The sequence below is a fragment of the Pararge aegeria genome, chromosome 25, assembly GCF_905163445.1.
Source record: "Pararge aegeria chromosome 25, ilParAegt1.1, whole genome shotgun sequence".
In the NCBI taxonomy this organism is placed as follows: domain Eukaryota; kingdom Metazoa; phylum Arthropoda; class Insecta; order Lepidoptera; family Nymphalidae; genus Pararge; species Pararge aegeria.
Window position 1 is genome coordinate 3,414,695 of NC_053204.1, and position 19,675 is coordinate 3,434,369.

At 35.3% G+C, this 19,675-nt stretch overlaps 1 protein-coding gene across 2 annotated transcripts; it reads right to left on the bottom strand.

Moving 5' to 3' along the window:
- Positions 1 to 1,305: 1,305 nt before the first annotated feature.
- Positions 1,306 to 19,540, bottom strand: LOC120634830 (thioredoxin-2). Of its 2 annotated transcripts, none has more exons than XM_039905656.1 (3): positions 19,437 to 19,540; positions 5,707 to 5,884; positions 1,306 to 1,470 (listed from the first exon to the last, which is right to left on the bottom strand). In XM_039905656.1, the coding sequence occupies exons 2-3, from the start codon at positions 5,875 to 5,877 to the stop codon at positions 1,321 to 1,323; spliced, it is 321 nt and encodes a 106-aa protein (XP_039761590.1). In that variant the 5' UTR covers positions 5,878 to 5,884; positions 19,437 to 19,540; the 3' UTR covers positions 1,306 to 1,320. The 2 variants fall into 2 exon arrangements, with proteins under 2 accessions (XP_039761590.1, XP_039761591.1); XM_039905657.1 differs by lacking the exon at positions 19,437 to 19,540 and adding an exon at positions 12,925 to 13,077.
- Between the last annotated feature and the right edge of the window lie 135 nt (positions 19,541 to 19,675).

The following is a 19,675-nucleotide window of genomic DNA, read 5'->3' on the forward strand; positions in this document are numbered from 1 at the left end:
ATAATACGAACAACGGGTATGTACGCGCTAAAACTTGTGCAAAATGTCTATCTACGTGCTAAATATACTAAAAACTATATTATTATTATCACAGACTAAAGTTATAAGATAGACGGAGTGAAAATTAATCGATTAAAGTTTTTGTGATGTCAATATAACTTATACAACTCCCTGACGACATTAATTAGATTTACAGCTAAAGCTCAGTTAAAGTTGCGATAAGTAAATCTGTACTTTTCGGCCATTGTTTCGATTGGTTTTAGGATGTGGTTGCTTGTTTTCAACGGCCAGAGAAAATACGTTATGTTAACTCTTTTGTTAACCACTATACACTATATACCATATTACCTACGAAAAATGGTATAACCCAGTTTGCCAGACGACATGTGAACGACACTGCTTTGGTGGTTTGCCGACACTTTGGCTTTGCTATTGGACCATACTTCAGGTGTTTGTATTCCGTCTATCTTTTCCCGTTAGTCCGAGATTATTATAAGACACTTTTCGGCTACAAAAATATCTCGATACATTAATTATTATGCCGTTTTATAATAATACAATAATCAGAAATACGATTATTTTATATTATTCTTTTCTTTTTCATATTAGCAAGAGTGTCAGTATTTTTTTTTAATAAATTAATAAATCCATATATAATATAATACTTGTATAAATGCAGTCAAAACATAAAAAACGAGAACTACTTAAATTTTTTGTACTTATTGTAGAAGCGGAAAAAAAAGTTTGGTCACAAAATAAATTGTCTTAATTTTGACAGATAATACATTTTAAATCAGTGATAAATAAACAAATACAATTGCATAGGCCTAAATTGACAGTATAAAAATGCTTATTACTTATCATAAAAAATAAAGAAAATATTTCAACACATAATGCACGTATATCCGCCTGCGGTTATGCTCAGTTACATTACACTGTTCTCTATTAGACATTTGACCAAATTTGGTAATATTTTTGACAGTTATGTGTTGTCACAATTCATTATTCGACTGCAAAAGCATATCAAAGCCCACTCAAAAATGAATAATTTAGAAGATCAAACATTTTTGATTAATACAATAGAGGTAGGGAACGTAGAAGCCAGCGTTCCAAGCAGTTCTTTGCTTAGCGTATTAGAAGCGAGGAAGCAAAATCCCCCCCATATTACAGGTGGTGGGGAGTGGTGGGGTCCATGGGATATTGATGGGAATTATCCCTCGTCTGAAACATCACCGATCGAACTAAAAAATCCTGTCAAATAGAAAACAGTATGACGTGTAGTATTGCGTACATACCGCCCGTATGTTTTTTTTTTACGTTTTACTTGAGCTTCAGGATAGTGTTCTTCAGTTTGTCAACGTTCGCGCCGGAGAACTCCTCGATCTTCTTGGAGGACTTGACGAACACGAAGGTCGGCATCGCGTTAATGTTGTACTCTGTGGCTATATCTTCGCACTCGTCTACGTCCACCTGGAATATTAAAAACAAAGCGGATCAGATTAGAGTTGTGGTGTTGTGTACTAGGGCTACAGTAAGACAAGGGGGTGGTGCCAAAAAGATTTGCTCTTTTTTTTGGGGATGGGGATGGGTATATGCTTTTATAACATGACACCGAAGGTAATATTAGATCTACCTTTACCTGAGTTTAAACAATATATTAAAAACACATTTAACGAATCGTGGTTACTACACGATTGATGAATTCGTTAACGACAAGGCTGCTTGGAAGCAGGCCACTCCGCTCTCATCTCTCAGAAGACAGAAAAATGCTAATTATTGTTAAACTATAAAATTATGTTGGAAAAGAGCAATCTGCTGAGTATCTTGCCGGCTCTTCTCAGTGGAATCTGCCTTCCGAACCGGTGGTAGAGTCAATACAAACAGACGTGCTTATAAACTAGGCCTACTTGAAATAAATTAATTTTGAATTTGAAATTTTTTTTATTCCACTTCAAGTTAGTCTTTTACTGCAATCTCACCTGGTAAGTGATGATGCAGTAAAGATGGTAGCGGGCTAAACTGTTAGGGAGTGGCAGATATAGTAAAACCAGTCCAACCTTCAAACCAGTCTCCACGCAACATCGTACCGAAACCTTGTCGTCAAAGTAGTTTTCGCATATCAAACTCAATAACCGTCGAAGTAAAATCGGCCTAATGACGTTTGTTTTTGAGTCGCAAATCGTTTATTTCTTCTTTTACAAGCTACTGCTGAAAGCTTGCTTGCTACTGGCAAAAAACTTTGCATTGCTACTGGTAGGAAGTTTTCTGCCAGTAGCAATACCTGAAGAATTCTAAGCAGGTTTGAGTTTTAACACGACATGAATAAGATACATTTTACTCAGATGTTCAAATATTTGGATAATCGAAAATTACCCCTCGATTAAATTAGGTTACCGCCATCAATCGCCTATACCAGTCCACTGCTGGACTGCATTTCCCATTATCACCACGCTGGGCAGACGGATTGATGACAGCAGCAGAATTCAAATTCAAAAATGTTTTATTCATGTAGACTTTATTACAGGCACTCATGAAGCGTTCATACATTTAACATGTTACACTAATGTTAGTGATGGTGATAACTGCATTCGTTAACTTAAAACTAAACTCGTGCTGGTCTAAGAAGAGCCCACAACAAACTTAGCTAGGTTTTTTTTTGTTATCACCATCTCACAGTTTAGTTAATGTTGAGCTATGAAGTAAGAGCAATTCATACCCAAGCTTTTTTATCATACATGTAATCCTAACTGAGATAGCCATATGTAGCACAAAATTAAAAAAAACAAAATTTAAAATTCATTTGTTTCAAGTACGCCTAATGTGAGCACTTTTGAAACGTCAAGTCTGTCTGTTTGAAGTGAGTCTAACACAAAGTAACCTGTTGCCCAATACTTCGTCATTTGCAGTGTTGTGACGGCAGATCGGAATACAGTTTTCACCACCCCTTCTTTTGCCGCGGATGTCGTACGAGACGAGTACGGGAATTACCTCGACACGACAATTCCTAACTCTCGGCTGGTATTGAGAATTTCTCACCAATTTTCATCATAGTTGTATTAAAAGTGTATTGAATAGGCTTCCATTCGAGCCAGCAGAGTTTCTAATCAGTGATATAACATAATATATTTGCATATAAATCTGTTTGTACGTGCCTAACAATAAGCAGTAGGTACTTGAATGGATTGCTTTTACGATCGCTGCATGCGATATTAGCTATAATAAATAAATAACAGTAAACATACTACGACAATACATCGCCATCTAGCCCCGAAATAAGCGTAGCTTGTATTATAGGTACCTACTAAGATGACTGATGATTATTTTTATGAATAATATATATAAAAAATTTGGAAAATCCAAAAGTGCACGACTCATAATGGTCATTTAATTATCAAATATTGAAAAAAAAAAAACAAAAACTGACTGTATATCTATATATATCCATGTAAAATTAACATGGATGGTGATATATCTATATCTATAGATATTATGTACATTTTATTCCACCAGGGGCGCCTGTGCATCACTTTCCTAGTACAGCTGTTTTTTATTAATTGCAATTAAACTACACTGAATTAATTAATCATTCGCATTCAGTGACTTACAATCGTCGATTAGAATTTAAAAAAAAAAAATTTAACTCAAATAATTTTTTCACAAGTTAGTGTTTTCGGGTTTCACACATGACGGTTTCACACATTTTTTGACCTATTTTGGTGTTTTTTCCCAATTCTATTGCAGTAAATCAATTTTTTAAAAGTATGGAATTAATCTCCATTAAATTATCTCGACAATAGTATGCAAAATATCTTGATTCCGTGATCTAACAAGGCTATAATAATAAAAAATTTTTTCGATCGTAAAGCACTCTCTAATGCTTCGCATCATGAGTCGTGCAATACTTGTAATATACAGATTAGGAAGGAAATTACCTAGGCACTGGAAAACATTTTACGGTTGTGGCAGTCGAACCCACAGCCTTGGACTCCGAAAGCAGAGTCGCTGCCAACTGCGCCCATCGGCGGTCGAATACATTTGTATTACTATACATTCGATTGCTTTGGTTAAGTAGAAAGGTGACTGACTTAAGGATCGAATTTTGCCTTTTAGTTTCCCATTTGGCGTTAGGGGACAAAACTTTTTTCTTTTGCCTATGCTGTCCGTGCAGATAATACCAATAGCTTGTAATAAGAAACATTATTAATAATTTCAGAGAAGGTATATATAACTTCCCAAGTTATAAAAAGAGATTAAGTGGGAAATGAATTGGCATATAAATAAAATTAGTTTAACGGAAAACCAAGGATTGTAATAGATTTTTTTTATTATTTTCCTGTTGTCGAACGTTAAATTATGTCGACGGTATAATCCACGTTAGTAATACTCTGGTGCTAAAAATAGAGAAAACATTGATACGAAACTATCTCGCTTTTTCTAATTTTAAGATGATAAGTTTAGCAAATGCACGCCCGGAAAGTTTCGTGTTTTTTCCTGTAAAATATAATACATAAAATGTCGTAATTCATTTTTGGGTACCGCGAACATAGTGCGTGCCACGCCACGTTTATTACACCAACTGTCCAAAATAGGGTTTGAAATAAAATATATCGAACATTCAAATAACACAATTATATTAAAATACTATGTAAATATAAAAGTTACGTGCTATAATTTATCGAGTGGAATTGCAGCAGCCGTAGTTGATTCATGAATCGTATAGTAACCGCGATTTTAAATGGGTTTTAATACCTATTTTAAGAGTATATTTCGTATACACGTCATCGCCGAGCCGGCCGGTCCGGAAAATTATAAACTGAATTTTCTTTATAATAGAGTTTACTTTCGTTAGAACAACTTATGACCACAGAGAAATATAATAACTATCCCATTCATACCAACATTAAAATGTCGAGTGCCAGAAGAAAAATAAATAAATTATGAGTTGAAAATGACGTTATAGAAATTCAAATTAGAATTACGCGAATCTAAGCTTTATTCGTAAAAAGTTAAGGTTATCATAAGGATAAAGGTTGGTGTCGCTATTTTTTTCGCAATCTGTTTGTTTTTATAATTTACGATAGACTTATGGTAACTTCTGTAAATTAAACTTTCATGACGATAAATTATTCAGGAAGCCATTACTGCTTACAGAACCATGATAGGTAGTCTGGCTATTTTCTGTTACGCATTTCCCTGAATAGTGACGCAACAAAATGAAAAAGAAAGTAGCCAAATTTTGCAATTTTGAACCTTATGAATGAAGCCATAAAAATGTTTTGGTTAGACAATAGGTTAAACTTAGGTAAAGATAGATCTAATATTACCTTTGGTATCATGTTATAAAAGCAAAAGGAAATATTTCTGAGCGCCTACAAATTCCCTATAAAGACGTGAAATTAATATCATCGTAGTCCACCACGCAGGCCCTGAGCGGATTGGTGGACTCCATACGCCTTTGAGAACGTTATAGAGAACTCTCAGGCATGCAGATTTCCTGCACCGGAGCAAGTGTTATTTTAATTGCGTAAAACGCACATAACTTAGAAAAGTTAGTGGTGCGTGTTGGGATTAGAACTCGGTCCCCCGAAAGTCAGGCCGTAGTCCTAACCGCTAGGCTATCACCGCTTCAAATAAATATGCGAGCTCAATAATAACTGTGGCTAACCTCTTAACAATTTATGATAGCCTGGTATCGTTCTCTCTCACCTTAAGTACAACGACGGACTCTGCCAGCTCAGTGGCCAACTCGTCTAGTTTGGGCCCGATCATCTTGCAGGGTCCACACCAGGTCGCCATGAAGTCGATCACCACCAACTTCTCGCCGGCTTCTGCAAGCCTGGTCTTCAGATCGTCGGAGTCTTTGATATGGATGGACATTTTGTGACTGGAATAAAAAAAAAAGTCATGGTCATATTAATTGAACGAGCCAACTGGGGTATTAATCAGTAACCGTTATAACATTAATACATTACTAGTCGTTACCCGCCCGCTTCGCGTGGCATAAAATACATGCCAAGTGAAAGAAATATTGAATTGTGTTATCTAGCTGCCTAATTATTTATCGTGAACGGATTTTACGAAATTAACACACCCTTAACTACTTAAAGAGTCTCATTGATTGACAGGAGTTAAAACAATAAATAACACAGCTTTCCACATCACAATGGGGGTACTGTGTCGTACGATGCGTTCCCATTATTTTTACATGGCGGGATCCACAGTAGGCCTACACCATGAATTGACGTGAATATCAATAAATAAATAATGAATAAATAAATAAACGACGACAATACACATCGCCATCTAGTCCCAAAGTAAGCGTAGCTTGTGTTATGGGTACTAAGATGACTGATGAATAATTATATGAATAATATACGTAAATACTTATAATATATAGATAAACACCAGCAGGGCTAGCATGGGCGGGGGACATTTTCTCCACGGGGGAAGGATATAACGTTTATCCCCTCACGCATTTATATCCACCCCCCGAGCATGGGCACACGGGTGGACAATATATCCACGGTGGATATAATAGGGGAAAGACGAACCCCCGGTAAATGTCACAAATTAATTATTCTAATCTGTGCTCATGGTTTTGACAAATAAATTTTTCGTTTTCTGTTTTGTTTTAGTTGTCTAAGTTTTTTATTGTTTTTTTTATCTATAAATGTTCCTCGTCTGCGGCTGTTTGTTTATATTATTTATTCTGGATTTTTCAAAGTGGTATAAAACCTACCTTTCGAGAAAATAAAATGAGTGCTAAAAAGTAAGTCTTCTATTATAAAATGTTTGAAAAAGTGACTACCTATTGATTTAGAAGCGTACCTAATGAATGAATGTTTTACAGTGAAAGTAAACAGAGACGTTAATCATCAAGATCCAATCCTGTTTACATATCAAATTATTGATCTTGTACTATTTTATTTAAAGTGGTGCTTGCCTTTTTCTATGGCCCATTAGTTGACAAATTTGTGTTTATTCAGATCAAGAAGTAATAAAATACAATTGCAAATGTTGGTAGATTTCATGCCAACCCACAACCACCTTGCCACTGGGGAATTCACAGGAACTCTTAGGAGCCAAAAGGGCAGACTCCCAGTGGCAAATCTTAGTCATTACTGAAGGAGCATGGGCCAGACGGGACGGTCAATCAGTGGAAACACTTAAGTCAATTTTGCGGTAAAGTAAGCAAGTGCAAAAAATTTAAATTATTTATTAGTGTTGTTGGCATCAAACAAGTCTTGCATCATTTTTCTTTTATTTGCAGACGTGGCAGGACATAAAAAAAGCTGCAACAGCACGGGGACGCAGCACCACAGGCAACATATACATAGTATACATGTTGCTGTAAAGTCAACCAAGTGAAGAATTTATTTATTTTCCAGAGTAGGTATAGATGGAAGAATGCAGGATGCGCATTTATCACACAAAAATAAATTAAAAAGGATGAAAAGGTTAATTTAGAAATTTTATTAATTAAAATATATATTTATAAATCTTTCTCTTTTTTGTCGAGCAACTGTTAACAATCTTGTTTGATCCATATCTGATGGCTGATGTCGTTCTTCGCTCGTATTTACAAAATTTACTGTCATTTGCTCCATTAGAGTTCTGAAATATACAAATTATATTATGCTCAATACTGTTGACCCAAATTAGTAGGGCAAATTGTATGTGAAAATGCAGGATCAATGATTTATAAGGAACCATTATTATAAGATATAATTTTATAATATTACCAAACATTAATGTGCCCAATAATAATAAGTTATGGGAACTTAAATATTATTTAAAGTATATATTTACAATACACGCCTATAATGATGCATAATATTATAAAGTGTTATGCAGGCATATATAAGTGGAGATATAAATAAATAAATAATAAGTTTTACTTGGCAGTGCCAGTTTGTGTACTTCTCTTCAGAACTATTTGGTGCAGCTTCTAAATCCGGAGTCATCATCCAAGGCTCTAGAGCATAGCCTGAGTCCCCAATAAAATTCTACTTTGTTATTTAAACATGTAAATTAATTCCTACTTGTTTTGCTTTTTCAGATTTTCTCCAAGATTTTAATAAAATGTTGAATAGAAATATATGCACAATCCTACATTGTAATTTGGACGTGATGATTAACCCATGCCCATGTTAAATAATTTATCAGACATTTTTTTTTTGTATTTTCTTATATTTCATTACTAAATACAGTATCTACTGCCAAGTTTTTGTACTAATTCCTCAAATAAACAATTTTATTATAATGAGACATTGTTTTTTGTATATTCATATAAATAATTTACCAGACTAGTCGTATACAACATATGCAGCAGAATCCTAGGCATGTAATTTCTAGGTAATTATGAGGAGTATAATATAATGATATAGGTAGGTGTGTAACTTTTTTTGATTTGCATTGTTTCCCTTTTATACTAGTAAATGGCAACAATAAGTAAAGTTTGGAAGTTTGCACATTTTATTTAAAACATACATAAGATGTAGTACTGTCCGATTCTACTTTCATACAGCTGTATCTTTTCATATTTTACTTTAGAGTTAATAAATATGAATTGGTCATGGACACACACCACAATCTGTAAAACATATTTTAAAATTATTAACTTACTTGATTGTTTAAGTTTTTGATAAACTCTAGATCTAAATAATTTGTCTTTACCAGTTGAACATCTATCGTGGATCTCCAGAGTCTGTTCCCGGGAATAATATCTACTTTGGCATTAGTCTAAAATGAAATGAAAAATAATTAAAGTACCTAGCATTGAATATCTTTGCTATGTACTTATACTGAAGTACTAACTACTGACTAATAATTTTATTATTAAAGTAAGTATATCTATATTTGATGAGGGGATGTCTGCCATTGCCAGACGGGTGATCAGTCCTATATGTAAGGACCATTCCACCCTATTCCCCATGTTTGAGACACAGGTTTTACTGGTTTCCCGGCAGGGTCCCCCCTGAAACCTATCAGTCTCTGTGGTGAACCTAACAATATCCCCTAAGGTGAGGTTTGCTAGGTCTTCTTCACTTATTCTATCCTTACCTTGTAGTTCCCATCTTACCAACACGTACAAGGGGCACTCAGCTATAAAGTGAAAACTAGTTATCACATCACTGCACTTTGAACAGGATGGGATTTATATTTACTAATGAGAATTATTAGGAAGTAAGTACCTATATATACTCACATACTGACAATAGCTCCAGTAATTTGGGTCAGTTATTTGCTGACTGTTGTTTGAGCAACAGCCATGGTCTTGACCTGTCCCCGCTGATAACTACCGTCCGCTAATAGCCTTAAAGATGTGAGAACCTAGACAAAAAGTGATTAGCCATGCTTTTTTTAAACCTACGTTCATATATAGATGATGTCTTTGCACAAGGTGAATTTAGGTACTTAATAACAACTTACTTTTATGTGCACTGGTAGTCCATCGACAGCATTTAGTGGTTAGTGCCTCTTTAAGGTCCTCGCACGAGTACAGCACACAATTTTTACCCATCCGAAACAAGTGTTGGAACTCTGCATCGGGAAATTCGAACGGATTACTGGCGTCACGTATAGATCGCCGGTGTAATTTTCGTTCAGACTTCTCCATTTCACTTGAATAATAAGAGCCCCAGAAAGCACGAGACATGTTTTTTTCGACTTTAATTCGTTAACAGAATTTTAAACCCACGTCTAAGGACGGGGATAAAATTGTCTCTTTCAAATGTCAAAAAAGGATAGTCTTTCCCCTTTCATTTCTTCCCATGCTATGGGCGGGGGATATATATCCACGAGAAATGTCAAACGGGGATAAATTTATCCTCTCCCCTGTTGCCGTGCTCTGGCAAGGGGAAAAGATAATTATATCCCTTGATAGAGGATATAATCGGGGGATATAATTTATATCTCCTGCCCGTGCTAGCCCTGCTGGGTGTTTGGCGCAGTGGGCAGCCTGCACCCTGCATTCTGAGTCCAAGGCCGTGGGTTCGATTCCCACAACTGGACAATATTTGTGTTATGAACATGAATGTTTTCAGTGTCTGGGTGTTTATCTATATATTATAAGTATTTATGTATATTATTCATAAAAAATATTCATCAGTTATCTTAGTACCCATTACACAAGCTACACTTACTTTGGGACTAGATGTCGATGTGTGTATTGTCGTAGTATATATATATAACACGTTAAAATTTCAGCCCGATCGGTGCAGAACTTTTTGAGTTTTTGAAGCGTACACAAACCAACATATATATTTAAATTTATTTATTTGTTTTATTTATTTATACTCTTTATTTGCACACAAATAAAAATACAGAAGAAGAATAAAAGAAAAAACAGACAGAAGAAGTATACAAAAGGCGGCCTTATCGCTTTATTACGATCTCTTCCAGGCAACCTTAGGATCAGGAAAACAAAAGGATAGCATACTGCAGGTTGTGCATATTAAAAAAAAATACATACTAATACTTAAACTAGATTACACAAATAAAATAATATATTAAATATTAAAAAATAAAAATAATAATAAACTAATATATACTATAACACATCATAAATACATTAACAACAGTAAATACTATTACAAGTCGTCTTCAATGCAAACTATAGTGGTTTTTGACAGCTTTCTTAAAAATACAAAGTGACTTAGACTGCCTTATGTCGATTTATACATTTTATACATAAAAAAAGCTGGAAAGAGTACGGTCTATAGATACATGCATTTGCCATCATTTAATTTCGCGATAATAAGTCCGTTATCAGTACAAACGTTTATCGGATTTCGTTCGGCAGAGGTTTGTTTGCTGATAACATGAGGCAAAATAATCATGTTTTGTACGTGTAAACGATTGCACATGTATTGATAATAAAATCATCTTTCTGTTACGCCACACCCTATCAACAATGTAGCACTGCTAATCCGCTAATTTATAAGCTATATTTTGCCTGCGGTCTTCAACTGACTGCGTTTGTTACGGATTTTTAAAAATCTCGCTCTCAAAAGTATGTCACTGTCTGTCCTTCTAACTACCTCTATGCCAAAAAACAAATTGATTCGTTGCTTAGTATGAAAAAATTGCGTTCGCATTTATAATAACAGTATAAATTGCGACGGGCGACTGGCGCAGTGGGCAGCGACTCTGCTTTCCGTGTCCTACGCCGAATGTTTGTGTGATGAACATGATTGTTTTTCAGTGTCTGGGTGTTTATCTGTATATTATAAGTATTTATGTGAATTATATTCATAAAAATATTCGACAGCTATCTTAGTACCCATAACACAAGCTACGCTTACTTTGGGGCTAGATGGCGATGTGTGCATTGTCTCAGTATATTTATTTATGTAAAAAAAAAAAAATTAATAGTTTCCGCTGACGAAAGTATCATCATGATCCATGATTAAAGCCGGTTTAAGCAAGTGATATTCGAATTCCTTAAAGCGCACATAATTCCGAAAAGTGATAGGAACGTACCGGAAATCGAACTAGGTTCCCCGAAAGCGAAGCCAAGGGACTACCCACTACCCACTAGGATATCACCTCATCTTAACGGTTATCATCTCATCATCTCAACCAATGGACGTCCACTGCTGGACAAAGGTCTTTTGTAGGGAGTTGAGTTCCACAATCCACGGTCCTGGGAAGCTTGCCTCCAACGGCTCCCAACGGTTAAGTATTATCTAATGATAATAACTGCACCAATGGATCGACAAGGGTGAAACAACGCCAAATTTTTGGACTTACTCGTAACTTGACAGATTTTGACACATTTTTGCGATTACTCATGACCTGATGACCTGAACTTCGTCTTCGCGAGTCGACCGAACGTTCCTATGCAGCGAAGGCATATTCGGCCGGACGGTTGGTGTGGCTCAACTTTTTGAGCAGATTACATGTGCATACCTTCTGCTGGGTGTGTTTAAATGCAGTGCTGGTGCGTGTCGGGATACGAACGGGTACTACCACTGGGCTGTCACCGCATCATACCGACTGACTTATTAGGTCACTAATTATAACTTAACGAAAAGTTGCAGTTTTAGTAATTTATAATTAAGAATTTATATCTTCGCGTCCGAAACCTTGATGTACATTAAAATCTAAATCAAAGGTAAGAAAACATAAGATCACTTGTGTTAATAAGTATAAAAAAGATACAAGTGACCTTGCCTTACGGTCAAAACACATTAAGGACAGCGCACACCGTGACAAGGACTGTCGCAGTGCGTGACTTAAAAAGCAAGACAAAAGAAGGGCGCAGATTTGCAATATCTTACAAACTCGTAATCGAACAAAGTAAGATGCGACGCAAAATTAAACAAACAAGTCGATTAAAAAAAAAATCTTGTTTTGTTGTAAAAAAGAGGAAAACTGAAAATGAGAGGCGTGCACGTGGTCTTCGACCAGGGTGTGCACAAAGCAGGAACATTGCATAAAATTACCTGCTTAAAAATAGGCATTTGGTTTGCTCTTTTTTTTCATATTGTAATTGATGTGCATTTACACTAAAAACATGGTTATTATTATTTTTGAAAGGTGGTCACACTGACTAGTTGGTGTTTTTATTTATACACTATCTGACCCGTGCAACTTCGTCTGCACCAAATCGGTTATTACCGGAAAACACGAATAAAATGTCATTTTCTAAAAATGAATCCTAGCTAGATCGATTTAACGCCCCCGAAACCCCTTATATACTAAATTTCATGAAAATCGTTGGAGCCGATTCAGAGATAACAATTATATATACATATATAAGAATTGCCCGTTTAAAGATATAAGATAAGATATTATTAGTTATTATTTATATAATTAATAATAACGTGATTTTATTAACACGACGTGTTCTCTCATATTATATGCGCAGGCCTTTATATGTATCTTACTATATAGGTATTAGGTACTCACAACACTTACCTAGTAAACAAGGTTAAGAATTAACACAAAACAATTTTCAGTTTAGCTTCGGTACGGTATTCCCACACTAAAACTTCAACGATTTAATAGACTGATATTTAGTTTGAATGTGTAAATAAATATCGCTCAAAGTACGTCCGTTCCGTATGGCGCTTAGCGCAGAACTGAATAAAATATATCGTATAGTCACCTAGTACACCATTAGTCAGTAGTGATGGTAATGACTGCTAGTATGCATTCATTCGTCTGTGAATTCTAGTTCGATAGTAACTTAGCATGCTAATTGCTATTTCTATGATTTTTTTAAACACATTACGTCTGTTTTATTGTATTAATATATGTGTGTTGATTAAATCAATATTTACCTATAATAAATGCGAGAGTTCTGATGGCTTTTTTTATAAATAAAACCCGCAAAACCGGCTTAACAGATCTGGATGTAAATAAGCACAGGGTAAGAAAACACTTTTTGGCCCTTAAAAATATACAGTTCCCGTAGGATATATTTGTTTTTGCTTTTCACAGAGGAAGTAATTGGCTTTGCTTTTGCATAGTGGTATTTCAGAGGATTACAGAGAATTATATAGACAAAGACATCAAAATATCCACACGAACGAAGCAGTGGGCAAACTAGTAGGTAATATAATAACGCAATCAACTTTTTTTTTCACACAATAATTAAATATATCAAATCTAAACATGCTTCCGTTCACAACGCCAAGAATACAAGCGAAGAACGGCAAGCAATTAATTACTATTGCATTCACATTTCAAATAAATTGACAATTACATTTAATTAGCTAAATGCTAAATTAGAGCTCGATGCTACAAAATGCATTTATTTCAAATACCTATGAACTTTTTAAGTACGTCTGGTTGTAGTGACTACCACAGGTACATACGGAGAAGCAGCCGGCAAGAAACTCAGCAGTTGCTCTTTTCAAACTTCATTTAATAGTTTAACAATATTTAATATATATTTCTCTAACACAATCTAAATATTAATAATTTAATATTTCGATTGTGTTAGAGATTAATGCAAATGCATGATGCTAATGCAAGACGTGAATGCGATTGCTAATGATTCCATCACTAGTCATTACAACCAACGAATATATACAATGTGCTATTACACAAGTCAGTGAGTTAATGGTGTAAATGGTATTGCTTAAGGACTCCCTACACTTTCGGATTCTAAATAACACAGCCTGATTTACATTCTGCTTTTGTAATGACGCGGTCAGACACACAACAGGCCCATAAAGCCTATTCACAAGGCAAAGTTTCAGACAAGCTTTTGTACTAATATAATTCAAACGCTGAGATACGTCGAAATCGAAGCGTTTTATAAAGGAAATACGTCAACCTGCCTCGAGTTATACCCGTTTTTGAATAGATGTCGATTTACTGACCGAAATTGTAAACACGCGTTACAAGTCCAGTTAGTAATATCTATGTGTAGGAAATGGGCCACTAGCTTTGGATGACGTCCGCTCCGATTTCTTCTTGCCCTAAGGGTTTAAATACATACAAACTATAGGGTCACATCGTGACACCTTGCGATGTCTTGTCGTGGAAATTTACGGCATATCGTAAGAAAGCCAGCACTTAGCCGCACCCTTCTCACTCTTAGAGATGCATGCGCTGTAGTGGGCGGGTAATGGTTGACGATGATGATCGTTAAAAGGATTACACGACATTGCAGCGTGTATTTTTCCGATGAGTGTATTTTCTGATGAGTGGGTAACTTGTTAAAGATATGACAGTTATCTTAAACACTTAAACCATTGCCCCCAATCGGTTTCTCCGTGGCATCGCACCGGATCGCTAAATCGCTTAGCGACAGGTTTTCGTAGGTCAGATGAATACGATGCTGTTCAAAAAGCGTCTACTAGCATGGACTGCAGACATTTTTCTCCGCGAGAATGGACAAAATTTTACCTTCTCCCACAGCTTTATCAACTCTTCGAGCATTGGCGCACAAAGAAGTAATATCCAAATAATAAAAATGTAATAATAAACTGAGGTAAATTAACCCTTCTGCCGTGCATTAGCAGTGGACACTTTAATTTTATCCCTCGTAACGGGATAAATCGAGGGATATCATTGTTGCCTCCTGTTTACATGCTAGCCGTGCAGATAAAGCTGTAGCAACTAGCAACCACTAACTAGTAGTCATACACTGTCCAAATACAAATACATTAAAAATATTATTCATTTTTATGTTTGTCATTATGTAGTAATGATTCATAATTCACAAGATGATCGTGCACATATTAATTAATGTTTGTTAATATTATAATGCTAACGAATTTGAGCGTCTGTATGTATAAACGCGCTAAACTACCAGTGTTATTTTTTAAAATATGAGAAGTAATTATGTTAGATAGGCTTTTTATTGTGAAAAGTTACAGGCTATTTTTAATTATCTTTATTGTCATATATATGTATGTCTCCACTCATGCTTCTTTCTCATCTCGCGATTGCCATTTTAATATTAATGAGGCTTTAGTTGGAATCGGTAGGTGTGGAGAGTCCTTAAGTGTTGTACACTGGCTGGCTGTTGTTATTTTTATAGTTCTCCATAAAATGTGGGAAAACTGGCTTATAATTGTCATTAGGGATAAAGTTGTGTGCACACTATAGATTTAAGTACTTTTTATAACCGTGACTGGTATTTTCCCAGAAAGTTTTCCCTGTCGATCGAGGAAATTTTTTTGTGTACTTTAAAATGATTTCTAAAGTAGGTTGCAACTTTTTTGGCCTCTGCACTATTAAGACATATAACATAATATGTTGTTTGACGCGTAGGCAACGAGTTTTCCAATAGTCGTACAGTACTGACTCAAAAGTTTATTTAATATCACAAAACATAAAGCTCACATTCCAATTCTATAATTTCAGCTGCGTCGTTTTGATCCAGTATGGTGTGCGAATGCCATAATCTGAGAATGCTTTTAATGAATATAATTGCTAAAAAAATTACTATACCAATTAGCATTTATTTAATATTGAGCACGCAAACCCTTGTACCGAAACTGCTCTGCTTACACAATACAAAAATTTCGTAAACATAGGTAAGTAAGCTAAGACCGAAAAACATGGCAAGTGCACAAAACGTTTGGAAACCTCTGGTGTCAACGTTGGGACTATCTCATAACGTGGCAATGGCTAAAAAACGCAATTTTCGATAAATTCAGCGAATAAATAAATATGATAACCAAACGTACGCTGATATAGAAGTAGGTACTCAATTTTTGTAATCTTTAGTTATCTTAGAACTTCACCCACAGTAACGATGAGAATTGTAAGCAGGTTCGCAATTACAACGTCCTATTAAATTGGATCTTATTTCCCTTGTTTTTAAAGCTTCATTTTTTTAAATTAAACTACTAAAGCGAGTGCCCTAACCGAATAAAATGTTAAATCGAAATTAGTAGTACATAACATCTGAATTTAAAACGAACAAACTATTAACGAATTGCGTAAATTTCATTGGTCACTCACTATCTTTCACTTCACGATAAAACGGTGGTAACCAAATATACGTATCTAGTCGGGCAACCTCAATATACAAAACTTAGTCTTACGAGGCATACGTTAAATAATCTACTTCTGATGCTTTAATTGCAGAAATTCATCAATCGACTAACCAATAACCACTTTATAAACGTATTCTTTTCGATACGGTAGTACCGCTATTGATTTTATAAAGTCCGACTGAACGTCTAATGTCGATCGCTTCGTGTAGAGTGCGCATTACACTTGGCGCGGACCTTCCGCTTATGAGTCAGACTGTGACGTCATTGGAGCAAATAATCATGACTATCAATCGATGCTAGCTGTACCAACTTGGAAGTTATCGAGAAATATGACCTACGCTGCCTTAAGGTGACTAGTAAATTGAAGATGCATACTTTAAACATGACTGGTAACACTTCCCATTTCAACAGAATTTATATGATAGGTGTAATTCTATGAATGTAGAAATTCATCCATAGTCTATAACAGTCCACCGCTAGATTAAAGGCCTCTACCAACGAACGGGTTTGGTAATAACAACGACATGATGACGATGATCACAGTAGAATCGTAGTGCTCATTTTTTAATTTATTACTCACACAAACATAAAATTTAAATAATGAATTTGACGACTGAAGACCGACTCCAAGAATACACCAAAACTTAAAATTTCAACGTTGCATACTAAAGACACACACAGGCCTATGGACTAACGCAAATTGTAAACACACAAAGGAGGCCTTTCCCAGACCTCAACACACGACTGACAACCAAGCTAAGTCAGATCAAAAGTCCTTAGTGTAGAGGAGTAACAGAGCAAAGCGCAGTATACTTTGGCTCCCCAGCATCACTCCCTGAAGCACTTGGCGACCTGGGCGGCCTGCTAAGCTTGTGGACTGAGCTCGGCTGGCTGGAGTGACCCAGTGGGGAGCCGTACCAGTGGCACTACGTACAACGGAAGGTTCTGGCCGACCAGGTATAGAGACAAGCCCAGGAGAAAGAACAAGATATTTTACTATCTTAACTCCTACAATTTGAACTCACTGTTTGACTAAAACAATGTGTTAAGCTGTGAAAGTAATACGAAAATTTTATTCAATTATTCTATGGATGACCAAACAAATCAATTGTTATTACAATAAAAGTATCGAGTAAGTAACGAGTATCACTCAATCGGGAAGCATAACTGTTGCTGACTAGACCCCCAGGTCATACAAATTAGGGCATTCCACTTTGAGCATTGGTATATGGTAACTGCATAAGTAATGAACTACTAAACGTTAGGGTTGCCAAATCATTTTTTAAGCAAATATTGCATTTACTTTCTGTAATATACCTATAATACAAATAAGTGAAGACAGAAGTTGGTGAATAAGATTTATTTTTATTATGTTTATTTCATTGAATTTAAATGTCATTTAACTTTTATTTTATTTTGTTTGTTTGTTGTTAAATAAGGCAGGATCTTAGATAGAGATAGGTATGTGGTGGCAGCTTTCTTTAACAACAAAATGTCGAGTGAAACTAATTGGTATGTTACATATTAAGAGCGGGATCGAAATTACAAACTGACTGGTTTTGTCTTGACCTACATATGGAAAGTATAACAATTCCTCTGAAGCCAAAACAATTTGTTGTTCAGCGGCATGTGAATAATTTAGATGTCTTCGATAAGGATATTTGATAAGAATCTGTACTCAACAACAATAGCTTTAAACAGTGGCGTGCATAGAGGGTATGCAGATGATATAAAATGAAGAAAGTTTCCAGTTAGAGTTATAAAAAACGTAAGGATAGGCAATGAAGAGTTACATAAAGCCTAACCTAAGTATTTATAACTCTTACTGTAGATTTTGTTCATTTTATATCATCTGCATACCCTGTGCATACCCTCTATGCACGCCACTGGCTTTAAACCTTACTGGTGACATAAATCTTCAATCAATCAATCCCGATTTCTATTATGGGTTTGGACCATGAATTGAACATTTGTTAAAAACAATATATGTCAGTACCAGCTCAGAATTAAGAAATTAACTTTAATCACACCATAACTTAACAGTGGGTCAGTGCTAAAACCCAGTGTTCTAAAGCACAGACCCTCTGCTAAGAGAAAGAAACCCTGTTCCCTGTAGAGGGAATTAGCTTTTTGATATTGGATAGAAGCAGGCGTTACTTTGCAGAAATCCATAATATATTATGAAAATTAACCTTAATTTTCTATACTCCGCGAATAGCAGGAGAATCTGTATAGTGTAATATATAATTTCTTCAATCCGTATACTCTACACCAAACAGAACCTCGGCAATGTACCCTCTAGGAACATTTCGCTTGAAACCGGAGCATCCGCAGGAGATGTTGACTCTACAATGAATAATTGTTAAGATCTTAACAATATAGCAAATGAAGCTTTTTTGTCATAATATAAATAAGCTTTTGATACTGTCCCAGTAGTAAAAAAATTTAAATAAATTTAGAGGCTTCATTTGCTTTCATGCTCCAACAAGTCTTTTTGTTCCAAAAAATCAACAACTTATGTTGAAATGAATGCTTCATTAGGTAGCTTCTTAAAAGCTGCATCATGAAAACAATAATTTCTAGTGAGTTCATTTATAATGACGCATGTTTCGGTCTATATAGTATGTACCGATCATTATCTCTATATAAATTACTACCTTTAAAGTAGGTATGCTTTCCTAGTACAGTCAACTTTCTGTTTACTGAGTAATGGTTGACATGGTTACATGCACGCCCCTTAATTCTTTGCTGCAATAACAAGATATACAATATTCACCACTATAATAGATTCGTAGAACTGAGTAAGGGTACGGAATAAAAAAATCGATGAAGTTCTAAGACAGAGAATTCAAGGTCATCTTTATGATTACACTATACATGCAAATCTGCCCTAGTGCAACTAATTTGTGTACAAAATATACAGAAACTGTTTCCATTCTTACAGTACAATAAAACAAACAAAAAACATACCTTTCAGTTTTCGAGGAAAATTGCAAGAAAATTAGTGAACCACACGAACACGCGGCTAACAAGTGACACAAGAAAATAGAAATGCCAAAATCAAGATTGTAGAACGATATCTATGTATCGATACATCGATATTTTTTGTTTGATACATCGATTATTATGCGCGATATTTATAACATCGATACGTCGTGAAATACTAAATACTCCAAAGTCACCAATCAGTTTATGTGTCAAATTAAAAT

Coding starts and splice junctions, on each gene's coding strand:
- LOC120634830 (XM_039905656.1), bottom strand. CDS start 5,877: ATGTCCATCCATATCAAAGACTCCGACGATCTGAAGACCAGGCTTGCA. Junction 1,471..5,706: donor AGTCCGTCGTTGTACTTAAG/GTGAGAGAGAAC, acceptor TTAATATTCCAG/GTGGACGTAGACGAGTGCGA.